Source organism: Mustela erminea, chromosome 1, assembly GCF_009829155.1.
Source record: "Mustela erminea isolate mMusErm1 chromosome 1, mMusErm1.Pri, whole genome shotgun sequence".
In the NCBI taxonomy this organism is placed as follows: Eukaryota; Metazoa; Chordata; class Mammalia; order Carnivora; family Mustelidae; genus Mustela; species Mustela erminea.
This window is the reverse complement of record NC_045614.1, coordinates 49598460-49617333: the sequence shown is the minus strand read 5'-3', so window position 1 is coordinate 49617333 and position 18874 is coordinate 49598460. Positions and strand designations below refer to the sequence as shown.

The 18874-nt window shown below is 39.0% G+C and overlaps 1 protein-coding gene across 6 annotated transcripts in view; it reads right to left on the bottom strand.

Moving 5' to 3' along the window:
• Positions 1 to 18874, bottom strand: part of GRM7 (glutamate metabotropic receptor 7) — an 888308-nt gene that overhangs the window by 340255 nt on the left and 529179 nt on the right. For all 6 annotated transcript variants that reach the window (XR_004281484.1, XR_004281485.1, XM_032325977.1 and 3 more), the window contains exon 5: positions 2733 to 2873. Coding sequence is in view for 4 of the 6 variants with exons in the window: in XM_032325977.1 (XP_032181868.1) it covers positions 2733 to 2873 (141 nt within the window). In the remaining 2 variants the exon portion in view is untranslated. The remainder of the gene's footprint in view (positions 1 to 2732; positions 2874 to 18874) is intronic.

Sequence of the window (18874 nt, the reverse complement as noted above, 5' to 3'; positions counted from 1 at the left end):
TGTTGTTCAAAGGTCAACTGTTTCTAAAGGTCACAATTTTTAAACAGTAATTTGTGAATACTTCCAAAGCAGAATACAGGATTCACTGGATTTGGGGAAAGGTGGTACAAAAAAACAAACAAACAAAAAACCCACATGACCACTCATGTACTCATACCCAGTAACAGGAATAAGAGACACAATGAGAGTAGTAATACTTATCTCCACTCAATACAGCACATCTTACAACTGCTAAAGTGGTAAGGAAGAAAAGAGAGCAGAGACAGTATTCAAATAATTTTGGGTCACAGAATTTAGTAAATGTGATCAGATATTTTACATGGAATGAATGAGATATTTTTTGATAATGATTTTGATCATGAGCTTATTTTTATGAACCTGAATTCCTGACGATCAACATGAAAATGTCACTACAGATAGAACAGTGTTGTTAAAACATTGAAAGTGTGGGGTTTGGCCTTAGAATAATCCTAATGGCCACAAAACGATCCATCCTACCTTCCTGACTCTACAGAATACAAAATGTCAGAAGGAACCAAAAAACTTCTATTATTAATCATATAGATACTTCTAGTGTACCTGGATGTTTGTCATACAGACAAATTATGCAGATGTCAAACTCATTTTTTTCAGTTTCCTCTTGAGAATTTTGTTTCACCCAGTCTAGTCAACATTGAAATAATTTTTTCCTCCCTTCCTTCAATATTATAAAGATCATATTTTTTTTTAAAGATTTTATTTATTTATTTGACAGAGACACAGGGAGAGAGGGAACAGAAGCATGGGGAGTAAGAGAGGGAGAAGCAGGCTTCCGCTGACCAAGGAACCTGATGAGGGGGTCACTCCCAGGAACCTGGGATCATGAGCTGAGCCAAAGGAAATGCTTAATGACTAAGCCATCCAGGCATCCCTAAAGATTATATTTCTGAAAACACTGTTGCTATATACTATGGCATTAAGAATATAGTTCATGTGGAATTGTAATTTACTGAGTTGTTTATCTAATTAGGTAACATTGATTTTGCATCATTATTTTTTCTCATACCTCTGTTCCTATCCTATCTCTCCTTCACAAAAACACTTTGAGGAAAAGCCATCTTCATACCATTCCTGATGTTTTTAGGACCATGGTTTGCATGCATTATTCCTCATTAATAGGTGTTTGTCAAATGGTTCAATCTACCATATTTGGATGGCCAATATTCAAAGACCCATACTGCAAAGATAAACTAAGCAACAGTATACCTAACATGAGTGCATTCTCTAGATCATTCTAGACAATTCTAGATCATTGTCTAGATCAATCTAGAGTAACATTTTGGGGTTTTGTGGTATTTCAAGGTCATCGCTACAAATGATAAAGGTTACTGAAGTATGAAATTGGGGTATTGCTATATAATATAGGAGTAGGTGATAAGATGGTAGAACATGTCACATGCTTCTGTAACCACCCCCACCCCCACTCCTAGTTCCAGTATGCTTAGGGTAAAGACCAAATTCCATGTATGTCCCCACACATGGCTTACTCCTTGTCCACATCTCTACCCTAGCAGCCTTAGCAGACATACTCATCTATTCACTGTACTCCAGTCAGGTAATGCTACTTTTTCTGTCCACAGAGGTACCATTATTTCTCCTGCTTCCAGCCTTTTGCCATGTTATTCCTCCATGAAAAATTCTCCTATCTGTCCTTCCCTCTACCTAACTAACCGGTGCCTACTTCTTCCTCAAGGAGGTCTTTTGAGACAGCTTCTGCCTTCAATATAAGTGAAATTTCTCGGTTATATGCCCATATAGCCCTCAGAACACTTATTACAGTTTATAATTATGTATTCATGGGGCGCTCACAGGAATAATGTCGATTTTCTTCCACTGTCCTCTGAGAAGCATGAAAGCTAGGTCTTTACTGGCTTGCTTATCATCAGAGCATGGTGCCTAGTATTGTGTAGAAGAAGGAGTTGCTCAATAAATATTTGTGAATGCACCAGTGAATGTTTATCCTCTGACTACTTCATACATGTACATACATATGCATAGCATACATACATGTTTTTTAATTTGGAATTATTATGAAAGTTGACTATGAGGCTGCTTATGGTTTTTTGTTTGTTTGGGTTTGTTTGTTTGTTTGTTTTTTAGGTAAACTCTAAGCCCAACGTGGGGCTCAAACTCATGACCCCAATATCAAGAATCACATGCTCTATTGACTGAGCAAGTCAGGTGCACCCTTAAGTATTTTTAAGCATATTTTAAATAGCAGCAGACACATTAACTTGGATATTATGGAAATTATTGAAACTCTCATCACTCTAAACACAAGTATTTTGTTTCTTTAATCAAATACACAGTATGGTCCATGATAACAGTTAAATCAGGTGCTGAGAGGGATTTGCTGGATTTTTGTCTATGTGAAAATGACTTCATACTCCTGGCTAAAACATGAACTAATATTTATCACTGAGAGCATTCAAAGCAACATGACCCTTTTGAATTTGAAGAATCAATGAAAATGTCAATTACTGTTAGATGGACAGGCAGAAAAGAATACAATTTTGTCTGTTCTACTCTTGTCCTGCAGGACTTATGCTCCAGTTCTATTTTCTGAACAATCTAGTAAAATTCAATTTACTTTTTCAATTTGTCTCCAACCAAGCTTCCTTCTGTCAGCTATGCAGACATTTCAATGCTGGCCACGTAGAGTACCAGGAGAAGAACAACTGGAATGAAATTACCTGTGCATTTGCGATCTGTGTCTTCTTTCTTTGACCCACTAATCGTCAACTTGCAGTTGAAGTTTTCCTCCCAGTATTCAGCAAACCATACATTTCTTCTGTTGTTTTCAAGTGTGCGGGACGTAAAATAGGCATCAAACCCTAAACAGAGTTAAATGAAAAGGTCATTGCTTGTGGGGTACTGCTGGGATGTTTAGAAATAGAAATACCAGTGATGGGTTTTCTTTGTTTTAGTAGACTGTATGCTCTTTCGTGTCAATTTAAAAAAAAAAAAAAAAAAAAAGAAGAAGAAGAAGAAGAAGAAAAATATTCCAGGACTAACCTATGGCTAAATCCCTATTTCAATCTATCAGGCAGAGATGTGACCTACAAATGACACAGTCACAATGATCTTAGAGAGGACATGATGATCACAATATGTCTTGCATCTCCAGTGATGCTAGACCAGGGACAAAATGTCTTCTTCCTTCTCACCAAGATAACTGATAATTTCAGTGCTTACTATAGATAAGATTTTCTGCTTCACAAAGATTCTTTTATTCACCTCAACAACCAATACAGCAACCACTATCATTCCCACATCGCCAATAAGGAAATGAGGCTCAGATGAAATAGAAGCATGCCCAAAGTCAACCACTAGGCCATGCAGTTATCTGGGACTATGTGAGCTACTGACCTGAAAATATCCATTTAACACCTTCCTTTCATTTAATAACGTTCCATTGTGTCATTGATATCCTAATCAAAATGGAAGCTTTTGAAAAGGCCAGAAATAAATAGGAGTCTCACAGAAAGCTCAGTGCTGCTCACTGAGTGTCATGGCGTATGTGAGGAGCAGAAACTCGAAAGGCCAGGTCCCCAGGAAATCTCTTGCTACCTCTTTAGGAATGCAGCCTCAAATGCTCCAATGGAGCCACAAGGTCTTAGGAGAATCAGATAGGATCCAGTAACACGAGGTGGGCTGGGGGGCCAGCTCCACTCACTTCCTAAGTCAGGGGAACTTGAGCAAGTGCAAGCTTCCCTCATCATCCTTTCATCTTTCTGTAGAAATGAAGACTACCCTACCTCCTTTCTTCTCAGTACCTTGTTTGGGATGGGGAGTAGACCTTGGAAACTTACAGAGTTCAGGGTCAACAATAACAGGAGATGGACTTGAGAAAACTGAGTAACTGTTATTTAAATTACTCAGTCTTCTGATTTAAAGGTCATTTAAAAAAATAAATAATAGTTCCAGACTCTCAACTCCATAATAGGACCATATCAGGTTAACTATACTCATTACTAAGTGGCCAACACCAAATTCATGGCCTGACATATATGAAACCTACTATAAATGGAAAATCTAAAGTAAATGAGACAGTAAAACAAACCAAAAAACATAAAGCACAAGAGATTATATAATATTTTAGAGAAAATAAAGTATTTTGCATCTCTTATTTCATTTTCTAGGCTCTTATCAGTACATGCTGGCCAATTGTCCTTTTATCCCACTACCTTAAATGATCTGAAAGTAATCTGGCTAGAGTATGTGATTCCATTCCATTATCAATACTGATTAAGCTATCTGGCTGGAAGTCTTCCTGCCTCACTGTTCTCCCACAGCCCTGCCTCCAGATGACTATAAAGTAGAACAACACAATATTCTTCAATAAAGGAAAATCTCTGGGGGAAATACACGAGTCCCCAATGTTTCCCAAGACACTAAATGTATGCCTTCAGTCATGTATATACATACATGCGTGCACACATGGTGACTGGTGACAGAGCTTTCATTTCTTTCACCATTTTGCCCTGTGTTTCCCTCTCCCACCTTCCCCACCCCCAAAACCCAATTAATCAACAGTGGTAGATTATGACAATGACCCCTGACTAGACCTGCTTCCAGGGCTTCATACCCATACACACCTTCCCTTTTCTGTGGGACATAGACAGGTGTGATGCAGGCAAAGACTGGGAAGCCCTGGCCTCATCGTGGCTTGTTGTGGAATTCTCTTTCTTGGAATCCAGCGGGCAGTGCTCTAAGACATTTGACAGCAGGATGGTAGGTCATGTGTCAAAAGCCCAGCTTGTCTCAGCCGAACTTCTTTGGAGATTGCAGCCCTCCAGCAGACGGTGGTAGAAGAACCACTTAGCTGAGACCAGCTCCAGTTGCACAATGGTGGCTGTTCATTAAGCCAGTAACACTAGAGCTAGTTTTTTAAGTAGCTGGAAGACTGAAACTCTCCTTCTTTAGCACAGCACCATAATTCTCTCTGTGCAATACCGAAACAACACACCCTTCATGAAGAAGCACCCTCGACAGAACATGTCCAAGTTTCAAAAGTAAACTCTTCTGCCACAGGTCTAAATCCCCAAGCAGCCTCAGGGCAGGAACTACTAAAATGGCTTGGATTGTAGCAAGGGTATATCCCTTTCCCAGCTCAGAAAAAAAAAGTCTTTAAAGGAAACCTCATCACTGAAAATGTCTGCCACTTCAAAATGCTTCTCTCCATCCTGTGTCTGCTGGAGATGCAAAAGCCCGTTGAGGAAAGAAGGACTAGTATTGTGGCTAACATGCAAGTAGGGAACTGTGGAACATTTAAAACAGAAGAAAAAGAACACAAAGCAGCAGTCAGAACTTCCCTCTCATCTGAGCAAGAACAAACAGACTTCTGGAAAAAAAAAGCAAGCACAATTAAAGCTGTCTGTATGCACCACAGCACAACTGCAGAAAAGGAACAGAAACCCTGAGCCACAACCCCTCTCCTTTACACTCACACAAATAGCTGGTGCTTAGCTTCCTCCTCTTCCTCCTCCGACGAGCCCGCTGGCTAGCTGCATCTCTAAGTTGAAAACTGCTCTTGCTTCCCAAATGCATGTACATATGGACTTCCGGAATATCTCCTCAGATGCAGATTTGGGTGGAGGAGGTCTTGGGTGGGGCTAAATACACTGCATTTTTAACAAGCCCCAGGTAATGCTCAAACTGCCTACACTTTAAGAAGCAGGGCTCCAGGGCAAATGCTGCATTTGTTGTTGTTGTTGTTGTTGTTGAATTTTTTTTTTTAATTTATTTTCAGCATAACAGTATTCATTGTTTTTGCACCACACCCAGTGCTCCATGCAATCCGTGCCCTCTCAAATCCTGCATTTTAACAAGCTCCTTATGATCCTTATACTGCCCGTACTTTGAGAAGCAGGATTCTAGAACAAATCCTGAACTTCAGCAGATGGGACTTGAACAGTTCCAGCCTAATTTGTGAGATCTTAGTATTTTCACCCTCAAATACATGTCTGGTTCAGATGAGAGGGTCTTTGCTTTGCTTCTGTAGTTGCGACATTTGCTCAGTACCCGGCTCAGTATGGCAGGAGCTTTGCCTTACCGTCTTATAGCCTGCAGATGGCCTGGGGAGGTAGAACATGCTTAATTGCTGGTGAATTTTCCTGGTGTGCTCCCTGTGTCTATATATCCCTAAGCATTGTTTCTCTGGGTCCCTTTGCAGCCTCCAAAGTTGTTCCTCACCTGTATGCCCTGTCACCACTCTGGGCTCGCCAGCCTGGCATTTCAATCTAGCCGCATGTCTTAGTGTTGCTGAAAAGATAACCTGAACTAGCCTTGTGTCTTCACTACCTCCTCTGAAGGTCCTATGGGCTCTGAGGGGAAAACTCAGAGCTCTCAGTCAAGTAGTAGAATGTAGCATACATTTGCTTTTGAGTGGTGTCCTGAAAACCTCAACAGTTTGGCTTTTTTGGTACGGAAGCTACATAGTGTACTGGTGAATATAGACATCAGAGACACACTATATGGGTCTGACTCTAACATTCTGATTTTCTACCTGTATGACCTTGAGCAGATGACTCAGCTATTTTGTGTCTCAGTTTCCTCATCTGTAGAAGGGGATTAATAAATATCCACCTGGGGTGCCTGGGTGGCTCAATCGATTAAGCCACTGCCTTTGGCTCAGGTCATGATCCCAGGGTCCTGGAATCGAGTCTGGTATCAGGCTCCTTGTTCTGCAGGGAGTCTGCTTCTCTCTCTGCCTTTGCCTGCTACTCTGTCTGCTTGTGCGCTCTCTCACGTGCACTCTCTCTCTCTCTGACAAATAAATAAATAAGCCCTTTAAAAAAATATTAATATCCAGCTTCGTATTGTTAGAAGGATTAAATGAGCCATTATTTGTAAAGTACTCAGCATTGTGCCTGATGAAGTAAAATGCAAACTGTTGGTTATAAAATAACCATAGTCATCCATTAAGTATTTCTTGAACACTTACCCTGTGACAGGCACTATTCTCTACACTCACTTATCTTGGGTTAAAACAGGTGGCCCCTCATCAGACTCATGGCTAGCCTGGTGGGGAAGATAGACTTTGGCAAGTATCATTTAAATAAATATAAGATTACAACTGTGATTATTTCTATGAAGGAAGAGTACATAGTGTTTGGGGAGCACACACACATGTCCAGAGAAAGCAAGAACTCTCTTGGAGTGCCAGAGAGGGCTTCCTGGAGGGAGTAAACACAGGTGAGAAAAGGCAAAGAACAGATTTTGACCAGAAATGTGGGAAGCAAAGAGACTGGACATTTATTCAGTAGAACGCCATGTGCTTTGTCTTAAGAATATTGAAGTCATTTAGCGTTACAAAATCCATCAGGAAACAAGGCCTTAAAATCAACAAATATAAAGGAACCATCTCCCATGTATATGCAATCTAGAATTTCAACTAAAATTCTAATAAACCAATGGCTTAAATGTTAATGTTAATGAATGAATAAATATGTGAATAAGATAATCTTGTGATGGATGTCAAAATCTTTGTCAGATTTCAATTTGGTCATACAAAAAATTGCACTGACTGTTACAATTACAAAGGTAATAAGCACTTCATCTTCATTTTCCCAATGAGTGTCAGATAAGTCCTAAGAAGTAGGTACTAATCATATCAACAGTTTTGAGGTAGAAACTAAAGCTCAGAGAAATTTGAACCCAAATCAGTTTGCTTGTTTTTGACATCCATGCAGAGTGGTGTTTCACACATTTTGGTGAGAATCACAATCATCTGGAGAGTTGATGAAGAAAATAGAGATCATGGAGGCAGGTCAGCCCTGTTTCTTTCCCCCTCAAGTTTCCCTAGGAGATTCTCATATTCCCAAGATTGAAAACCATGCCTATGGTGCATTGCTGGGGTCGACTTATTATGCTACCTCTTCACTCTCTCTAATAAATGCCCTATCACCAAGCTACTATATCAAACACAACTCCACTAGGCAACTGGAAAGTTCAACAGGTGGAATAACAAAGCTATTCTATGATCAGTTGCTGGAATGGGTGAGCCAATCCAAATGGTAAAACTGGCAGCATGGGCTCACCAAGCTGGGGCAAAAACTAGTTTCAGAAAACGGAGCTCCTCTCAGACAATTCAACAAAACAGAAGCAGAGGTTAATAGCTATTATTCAGTCTAGTGAATCTTGCTGGTTTACCTCAGCTGAGTCCAATTTCTTGGACCTACTGTTTATTTTTCTTTAGCAGGGCCATGGCAAGAGCTAAATTAAGTCTCATTGGTACCCTCATTTTCATCCATATGGAATGAAGCTATTCAGGAAATATTCAAGTTTTTATTTATTTTTTATTTTTTTAAAGATTTTATTTATTTATTTGACAGACAGAGATCACACGTAGGCAGAGATGCAGGCAGAGAGAGAGGAGGAAGCAGGCTCCCCGCTGAGCAGAGAGCCTGATGTGGGGCTCGATCCCAGGACCCCAGGATTATGACCTGAGCAGAAGGCAGAGGCTTTAACCCACTGAGCCACCCAGGCGCCCCAGGAAATATTCAAGTTTTTAAAAGAGACCTTGCTGTAACCATCTGTTTACAATGCCTTGGGATGTTTTTGGTTGCTTTTTAGGTTAGGCACATATCATACCTCTGTTTTATTAATAGACAAGGAGCTTCTGCTCTGGGGTGGTTCAAAACTTTCCCTCCAGCTGCAGGCACTAACTCAACACTCTTGATCTGTCATTACAGTTTATGCAGCCTAGTGATTTTACATTTGTTTTAAGTCGGTTCCACACCCAGCATGGAACTCAACATGGAGCCTGAACTCATGACCCCGAGATCAAGACCTTAGTGTAGATCAAGAGTTAGATGCTCAACTGACTGAGTAATCCCTAGAGACCCAACTTCCTTTTTTTTTTTTTTTTTTTTTAAAGGAATAGGGTATTTAATATAAGATTTGCAGTCACCAAGGTGCAACAGAATTAGGGACAGAAGCAGAAAGTAGAATAACTAATCTAATAATATATGTAAACAGGGGTATATATGTGTATTCCAGTGAATTGAGACTTTATTCCTACTCTTATGGGAGCTCAGAAGAAAAGTCATCTGGACACGCATGCCTTACTCTTGGTTAAATTATCAGTTTTAAAATTTAACCCAAGGCACCAAGACTGGGATTTCATCTCACAGAAAACGGAGTAAGAATTATGTTAAAGGAGAAGGTCATTCTTGTATGTAAAGCTGATGAAATTCTTAGCATTAAATTATTCCTTTTGTTGAACAGATTATTTTAATTTCAGAAATTAAGCTACAGGGGATTCTAAGGCAAATGTCTCACTGGGTACATGTTGAACAAAATTCATATAACCTTGGAAGTAAACTTAAAGCAACATGGAAATAACAAGCAGAATTTTAGCTGGCGTTACAACTACATTTATGTGGTTCTTTTCTCTTTAACTGGGGTGCTGCCCTCAAATGCTCCCTAAAATTTGTGGCCGAGACAAGAGTGTGCAAATCAATAGACACATAATTCATCCAGAGCAGGATGTTTAGGTGACCTTTCCAGCTGAGGAGGAAGAAGTTCTTACAAGTGTGTGGCAGAAAAGGAAAGCTATCAGTGTCAAGAGGGGGTTAGAGGACCCAGCTGCCTGTTCAACCAGGGTGAAGGGATGCTGACAGATACTAATGGGGCTTTGTACAGTCTAAGAGAGTGACCAGTAAGTAGCCCTGATTGCTGATTTAACCCCACAAGTCATGCACTGCAGCTTAGAACATCACTGTCAGCCTAAATGGCAGGGAGCACCCAAGGCTTCCTTCTACCAGTTCATAAAGGAGAGGTTCTTAGCTCTTCCTGAGCCACCTATATTCTTTGTTCAACTCAGGAAAGATGGCTAATGATTTAGAAACACACAGGTTCTGGCACATCATAGGGATAGGATACTAACAGAATAAATCCATGAATCAATGAATAAAAAGACAGAGAGTGAGAAAGAATGACAGCGAGAAGGAGGGAAGGGGAAGGAGGAAAGAAGAGGAGAAGAGAGAGGGGACAAGGGATGGAGGGGAAGGGATGGGTGGGGGAGAGGCGAGAAGCACAGAATAGCGTAAGAACCAGGAGAACTCACACTGTCTGCTACCAAGAGGGTCTATCTGAAAAACAAATTTTGAGAACCAGTCTTTATTTGTTTAGCCCTTTTTCTATGTCTATTCTATAACTCATAGGGTTTAAATTGTAGTCCTCAAAAAGATATGTCCATATCCCAACCCCCTGAACTTATGAGTGAGGCCTTATTTGAAAAATATTTTGATAGTGGATAATGAAAAATCATATGGCAAGTGGAATTAAGTTAAAGATCTCTGAGCAAGATCATCCTGCATTGTCTCTATAGGCCCTAGATCCAACAGAGAAGTATCCTTAAAGGAGTAAAAGGGAGCAGGAGTCATGGGGGAGGTCATGTGTAGATGCAGGCACAGACTTGAGTAATGGAGTCAAGCCAAGGTATGCTTGGAGCCACTTGAAGCCGGAAGAGGCAGGAAGCACCGCCTCTTCCACCCCCCACCCTGAAAGCCTTCAGAGGAAGCAGAGTCAAACTGACATCTCCACTTCAGACTTCTGGACTCCACAACTGTAAGATTATGATGTTCTATTGTTTTTAAGCCACTAAGGTTGTGGTCAGTTGTAATGGAACCCCCAGTAAACTAATGCACTTGTAATAAGTAAAAAAGTCTTATTGGTAGATACCTTTCTGTGACTTTTCTCTGGTTGGAATGACAACATTTGTTTCTCAGATGTTGCAAACTGATGTCTTGCAGAATATATTTAGCCTATGGACTTGTCCTTTATATTTCTTCCAACAGTATTTCGTTTTATTTCTTTTTCCCCAGGAGTATTTTAAAACTAATTTAAAAATCATAAGATTTCACTTGTAAGTTCAAATTTTTGGCTTTACTTGTAAAGTCAGAAGATCCTTTAACACAGACCCCATTCCCATGTGGCAGCAGTCAGGTGCCAAGGGAAGTCTGTTCCCTTCAGATGAGCCTGCTTTCTCCAGCTCACAGTATTTCCCCATCACCTCTGATGGCTTCAACCTGGCCTCTTTTTGCATTCATAAGATGCAATTTGTCATGTTTGACACTGAATTTTTCACTCCCAAGAAATGCACTGCCTCTTTGCTGCAACATGAATGGTATACAGTCTCCACTGAATTGAGTATCTCAGGCCCCTAAGAATATATCCATGAAAAAGCTACTAAGAACAGAGGGAAGTCAGGAAAGAAGCAGGATTTAAAATTAACACAGAGTGTCCCTGGGTGGCTCACTCCGTTAAGCATCCAACTCTTCATATTGGCTCAGTTCCTATTCTCAACATTGTGAGATCGAGCTCCACCTCAGGCTCTGCACTAGGCATGGAGCCTGCTTTAGATTCTCTCTCCTCCTCTCCCCGCCAAGCCTAAAAAAAAAAAAACTAACACAAAGAAATGTATCCTCATACGCACAAACAATAATCACTTAAAAGACAGAGCAAAAGAGAAGACCACGATTAAAAGCATAACACTAGAAGAATACCTATTGAAGAACAGGTACACCCTTCTACACAATCAAGCTGATTTTTGCCCTTAAGGAGTTTTGCTTTAATTAATTAATGTTTCTCTTATGTCAGTTCTCTTGAAAATTGTACATTTTACATGATCTTTATAAAAATATTAATATATTTTCCCCCTAGAGCTAGGTAAGTTACCTTCAGAGCTCGTATGGAAAAAATAAAAGAGTGAGGAGACTTCTGAAAAAGAAGAGCAACGGAGCATGAGTGTTTGGGGGGGTGCTGAAGATTGGAGGTCAGGACGAGGGGGGCAAACTCTACCAGTTAATATACTGTAACAACAGATTATAAACTTTCTATAATTAAAAAAGAAGTCCTGACACAAGAATCAAGAGATCAATGGACCACTGAAATCCAACGGAAAGTCCAGAAAGACTTGATTGCACGTGGGAATTTCATATAATAGAGAATAAAGGTAGTGTTTCAAATCACTAGAAACATGTTACCATTTTAATAATCATGGTAATAAACAGCAACTTGTTGGATAACAGGTTAATGATCTCTTTGGATCCCAGTTCAGAACGTGACATTGTATCAGCCCACAAAAAAATATGGGAAGCATTACATAGATTTAACCATAGTTAGTGAACATGGGGCTTTTCATCTTTGTAAGATAAAGGATTTTGTACAGTTTCAGAAACTGGAGATCCTCCACACTTGGTGTGATACCACCTGCTGCAGGACATCCATGGTAGGGTCCAGTGGCATGTGGCACACTCCCCAAATCCTGAGGACATGGCCCTGACTGTTCTTGCACAGTGCTGTGGGAGATCATGTCCTTGTCTGTCTGTATCTCTCTCGTGACTCTGAGCTCTCACCATGAAGAGACTGCCCAAATGCCTGTCAACATTTACTGAAGTAAATCAAAGTTAGAAACATGTAAATAAGTTTGGCGAGAAAATCATTAGTGATCTAGTGGGATAAGTTAGGCTGTCAGATGTACCCCTAAATTTGCTGGCTGAATTTATTGAGAGTGGTGGAAACCAGCCATTATTTTTGAGAAAACAAATAAGAATTACTGCAATGGAAATTATCCCACAAAGAACAAAAATCTCATGGGAAGTGTTTATGGATGAGGTAGAAGGAATAATGTTTGCAATATTATTCCACAAAATGCCTCCAAAGGGCTGTTGCATATTATATAATGCTAGAATGCTTGCCATTTTTCACTCTTTTAAACTGTCTGGGACGCAGAAGGGCATTTTATGTAACCTGAGTACACTTATACAGGAACGAATATGGGTACAAACAATACATATTAAACTGATAGTTTTAGCATTACAGTGGATAAAACAAACTCCTTCCTAAACTGGAATTCAAGGGTTCAATTCCTAGTTTTGTCACTTCCTAACTAGATGATCTTGAGCAAATGACCTAACCAGACTAAGTTTTTCAGTCTGTAAAATGAGGATAAAATGATGATAATAGGGGTGCCTGGGTGGCTCAGTCATTATGCATCTGCCTTCGGCTCAGGTCATGATCCCAGGGTCTTGGGATCAAGCACCACATCAGGCTCCTTGCTCTGCAGGAAGCCTGCTTCTCCTTCTCCCACTCCCCCTGCTTGAGTTCCCTCTCTCGCTGTGTCTCTCTCTATCAAATAAATAAATTAAATATTTAAAACAAAATGATGATAACATCTACTTCATAGGATTTGTAAGAGGTATCCATGTGAGAATATATGCAGTGTTGTGAATAATGCATGGCATATAATAAGAGTACAGATGTTAACTAAATGAAAAGAAAGTGAAAAGAAACATACATGTAAAGTGACAAAAAAAGAGAGACTACAAGAAAAGGAAATTTAGAAAACTTTGAACTTGAACACTAGAAATTCTCCATGAAATAGCCATTTATCAAGTTCCTGGCTCTGGAGTCAGAAAGACCTGAGTTTGAATCCTACCTTTGCCAACCACCAACTCTTTTATTTAACTTCTCTTATGCTAAGTGGATCACTTACTATTCATGAGAACTTGATATCTATTCACTCCTTTGCTTCTCCATTCATTTACGCATTAATATATGCATTCATTCTTTCATTTATTCCAAAAGAAACGTAAAGTGGTATCTTTGTTTCACCTATTAAATAAGGACAGTTGTATCTACCTTAGAGATGGGTGGAAAGATTTAAAATATGAAGGTTAACCCAGCTAATATCTTATAGTTGCTCAGTACTTGGTGGTTCCTTCCTCTTGTTAATGTAAGCAGTTTCAGTAGCATCTCCAGATAGCATAAAACAATCACCTTCCCTCTGAGAAAGCTCCTCCTTGATTTCCTATGCTGTGTGCAGCATCTGTGAGCTTAACAGTTGGAATGGATGCTGCTTTGCAGCAACTTGGGATGCACAAGGTCAATAGACAAGAAAGATGCAGGGCCATCCCTCAAGTGAGTGTTTTAGGAGGTGAGATTTGAATAAGCCAATGTTCTGGAGGCCACAGGGTGAGATGGAAGGTTCCTGTTCTTCGTTCTTCTACCCCAACTTCATAATGATGCTCAATTTAAACCCCTGTGTTAGTTGGTTAAATGTTCTACACAGAATGTTGGTCAAGGGCCAAACTCAATGATCACTCACACAGGTTACAGCATTAACTTGGCCTTGGGTTTTTTATTGTCATTCCTATAATTTCTTGCCTTCCTCCCCACTAGCCTCCCTTATCTTCCCCTTCATCTATCCATATTATGTTTTTTTCTATTTCCATGTCTTTCTTTCCTCTCCAGTAACAACAAACCTACGAATCATGGTGCCAAATTTGTGCAATCTTGGCTGTGACACATATTAGTTCTATGTGTCAAAACTCATTAAAAAAGGGTACAAAGGCTTTGATCTAGCAATTTTATTTCATGGTATTTACCTAATGAAGTAAGTATATGCATTTTTTAGAAAAGATGCAAGAAGTACTGGATGATATTAAGAAATCATTAATTTCATCAAATGTGAAAATAGCATGATGATTATATATATAGGTTCTTGCCAGTTAGAAATACATTCTGAAATATTTTAGGTGAGAAGTCCTAACGTCTGGGATTTGATCTGAAATGTTTCTTCACCATAAAAGTTCAGAGGGAGTAGTTAAAACATGGAAAAACACATGGTGCTTTTGCTCACATTTTAATAAAGGAAAAATGGTATATTGTAGGGATTGCCTTTATAGAAACCAAGAAGAGTCAAGTGTGTTGCAAACATTGTTTATTGATAGGTCAGTGTCTGTGACTTAATATTGCTGTTCACATCATAAAAACTTTTTCTTTTTTCCTATAGGACTCAAAAGAGTTTAGAATTCACTATGGTTTCTTATTAGGTCACCAAGAGGATTCCTCATGGGAAAGAAGTATAAGGATGAAAGGGAGCATATCGTATATTCCATAGAATACACATCCTGGTATCGCCCTCCTGCTGCCGCCAGGGTTGAAAATCTACCATGTGATTAGCAGATTCCAGGGAAGTTCCTTCATTTTTTTTTTTTTTTAAACCATGTCTTTGAGAATCCATCTCCAAGACCCATCTCAGCTTCTATTACTTTCTCAACATCCAGGAATGACCATGATAGTAAGTTCCCAGACGGGCTGTTGGCCCAATTACCTAGCTGGAGAAGATCATGTTAAATCCAAAACAATCACTGAGGATCTTCCAGGGAGTTCTCCAGCTGAGATCTGCCTATCATAAAATACAGCCTTTAGATAAGAAGAGGAATACTTGCCAAGGCCTGATGCATCTCCCTAGGGCTGTGCTATAGTGCCCCACAAATACTCATATGTGTACAGTTCCTCTCTTGAGGAACTCAGCCTCTGTTCTGCATGAGGTATTTGGAGAATATCTATGTCTGCAACAGTAGTTCATAACCCTGGCTATACCCTGGAATCATGTATGGAACATAAAAAAATAAACACACACACACACACACACACACACACACACACAGGCATAGACACACCCCTAGGGCTGGACTCCAGGCCAGACCAGCTAAATAAGTGCTTCCATTGGTGGGCTTAGGCATTAGCATTTCAACTTCTCAGGTTATTCTGAGCTACAGTCTAGAATACTGCTCTAGAATATTATGTGATTTTGTCACTCATACATATATTTTACACACCGTCCTAGAAGAGTTGCTCACAGCACACCAGAAGCACAGAAGACAAGGTCTCTTAATTTTAATGTATCTATTTTTGGTTTATATATCATGATTACACAGTATCTATTCTTGGTATATGCATCATGATTACTCAGATAATATCACTTGCTCAATGTCTTTTGAAACATCAAATAAAAGTTGAGTATGTTGTCATAATTGACTGCATCTCAGTATCATTCTTTTAAAATTGGTATACATTATATGAAAGCTTCCCTAAATTTTAATTAATAAATTCTGCCATATAGAGAGTGTACATATATTTATTCAAGCTCGATATTATTCTAATTAAAGATTTATGCTTCCATAGTACATTTTGTGGACATTTGTAATACATGACTTTCCTGTAGACATGTTTAAGAATTTTTAAGATCATATTATGATTACACTTGTGTGTGCCTATAGTTTTCCAACAATCATAACATTACAAAGTAATGAATTTAACCCACAGTAGGTATTGAACTTTAACTACTGGAACTTACCCATTTTTCCAGCCAACAACAGAGTGAAACCCAGACAAACTTGGTAGAGAATTATTCTACATTGTAGAAGCTTCACGTTTTATTTTTAATAATGGTACAAAATCGTGTTGCCTGGTTACCATCTTCATTTTGTACCCTGATCTAAAAATGTCTCAGCAGCCAGAAGTTTTCAGTGAGCTCAATACCTAAACTTATATAATCAAACATCTATAACAGCCCAGAAACAATTTTACAAAAATGATATTTCATTTTCTACCTAATCACAGATTCAGCCATTGTCTAAAGATTGGATAAAATTAATAATAATAATAATAATAACAACAGCAACATTTTGAGGTAAGTACTTTCCTTATACAGATCTGAGAGGAAGAAGAATAGTGTAAGGAAACAAAAGCCCTTAAAAGACAATACCAGCAGGGCACCTGGGAGGCTTAGTCATTAAGTGGCTGCCTTGGGGGCTCAGGTCATGATCCCAGGTCCTGGGATCCAGCCAGGCATCTGGCTTACTGCTTAGCGGGAAGCCTGTTCCTCCCTCTCCCACTCCCCCTGCTGTGTTCCCTCTCTCTGTCTCTCTCTGTTAAATAAATAAACAAAATCTTAAAAACAAACAAACAAAGAACAGTATCCCAAATGTTTGACCATGTATTATTTCAATTCCCATGGAAATATAAAACCAGAGGAAAAAAATTGGAGGTTCTGAAATTCTTAAATTGATTTTTAAAACAGCACTTACTAATTGCAAATAAATAAATCCCTTCTTGAGGTATTTTCAGATTTGAGGAGAACTCTCTAACATCCTGCATTTTTTATCCCTATGCCAGCAATTCCTAAAGCATGTTATTTTGATGCGTATTATTTATTTGTGTATTATCTGGCATATAAATAAAGACATCATACTTTCAGAAATGTAAAAACAGGACAAAATAAATGCCCCTAATGTCTTCATGTAAGAATCAAGCTCATGAAACAAAGTCAGGTTATTTAATTATTTTACCACCCACGTTACTAAGCTATTTTTGGGGTGAAGACACTGCATCAGGTAGTGTAATAGGAAAAGGTTATCTGTTCTGTACTCTTCTCTCTTTCACTTTTGGGCAGCTATATCCCATTTTCTAGGAATCCACTTACACATTTATACGTCTGTACTAGGTGTGACTGACTGAGTTAGGGGTAAGCACCTAAGCCAATCTGTGTCAATCAAATTCCTGTCCTTGGAACATGAAATTGTAAATAATAAAATTCCTGAATCAACCCAAATAGTAGAGACATAAACTTAGGAGTTGCTGACAGCAGTCATGAAGACTGGGAAGTAGAAAAAGTCAGTTTGCATTGGGAGCAAAGAGTGAGTCAATCCGAGGCCAAGAAAGAAGAGACATGGAGGAGGAAAAAAGAAATGTCTTGCATTTCCTACAAGGATCAAATACCTGATTCCATTTTTCTCTAGGACTTAGGTATGTTTCCTGTCTTTGGCTTCTGTAAGACATCTTTTTAACTTTATTATAAGTTATACCCCCCTCCTTTGTGCTTAGGCAATTCCCAATGTATGTCTGCCATTGACTGGTAACATATCCCGACATGTTGGGATATGTCAGATTTGGATTTTTCTCTCAAGGAAATTGCTAAGCAGGATACACACAGATCATTTTTTTTTAAAAAAGAGAGTTTTAGAAGTTGTAGAGGTGAGATAATAGACATTTTCACAGGAAGAAGCAAACTTTCCTGGTTCTGAATAGGTAGATCAGACAAAAAATGTTTTTCAGAGCAGTGATAATCAATGCTTTTGAAAATGTCTAGAATGATGAACAACACTATTTTTTGTAGGTAATCAATGTTACAGGAGTACAAATTCAATTTTATGCCATTTGGTTCAGACACAGAAATCCTTGTTTTTCCTCTCAATGTGAAATACCTCACAGGGAACTCCATGCTCTGTGTATTTCGCATAAGCAATGGGAGGAACTGGATATTCAAACCATGTAGCGACATAGTAAATATGGTCTTTCTCTGGACATGGTATTTCCAACAACAAAATATAGTTGGCATTATTTGCACCATAGCCCCACTGACAGCATTCTCTTTAGAGTACCAGAGGAGAATTTTGTGACAGTGACTGGCAGAGGCTGTGACAGCACCTAGGTCACTGACTTTATCCAAGGAAATGCAGTCCCATTTCACTCATCAGAGTTTGATTCTTTGTTATCCAAATTTCGACAGTCTTGGATGAAAACAAAACAAACAAACAAAAAACAAAAACAAAACATGACAGAGCAATTAATCACAGCAAAAATTAATTAAATTAATTAAAGCAAGAGGCCCCGTGGTAGGGAGATTATGAAAACATAATACACAGTCACTACCTCCAAGACATTTTCAGATTGGGGTGGTGGGTGAGAAAATACAAATAACAACAATAACAGTAAAACTGACCAATGTTTATTGAAAAAAAATTATACTAGGCTAAGGGTGTTAAATGTATTAATTCAATCTTCAGAAACATCCCTATGAGTTAGTCATCATTATTATCCCTATTTGGTGACTGAGTGAACTGAAACTTATGTAGTATAAATAACTTGCCCAAAGGCTTATAGTTAATAAGTGGAAACTGAACATAGTCTGCCTGATTCCAAAGGTAAGCTCTTAACCATAATGCAAAAAGAAATACGAGAACAAAGCCATATAAAA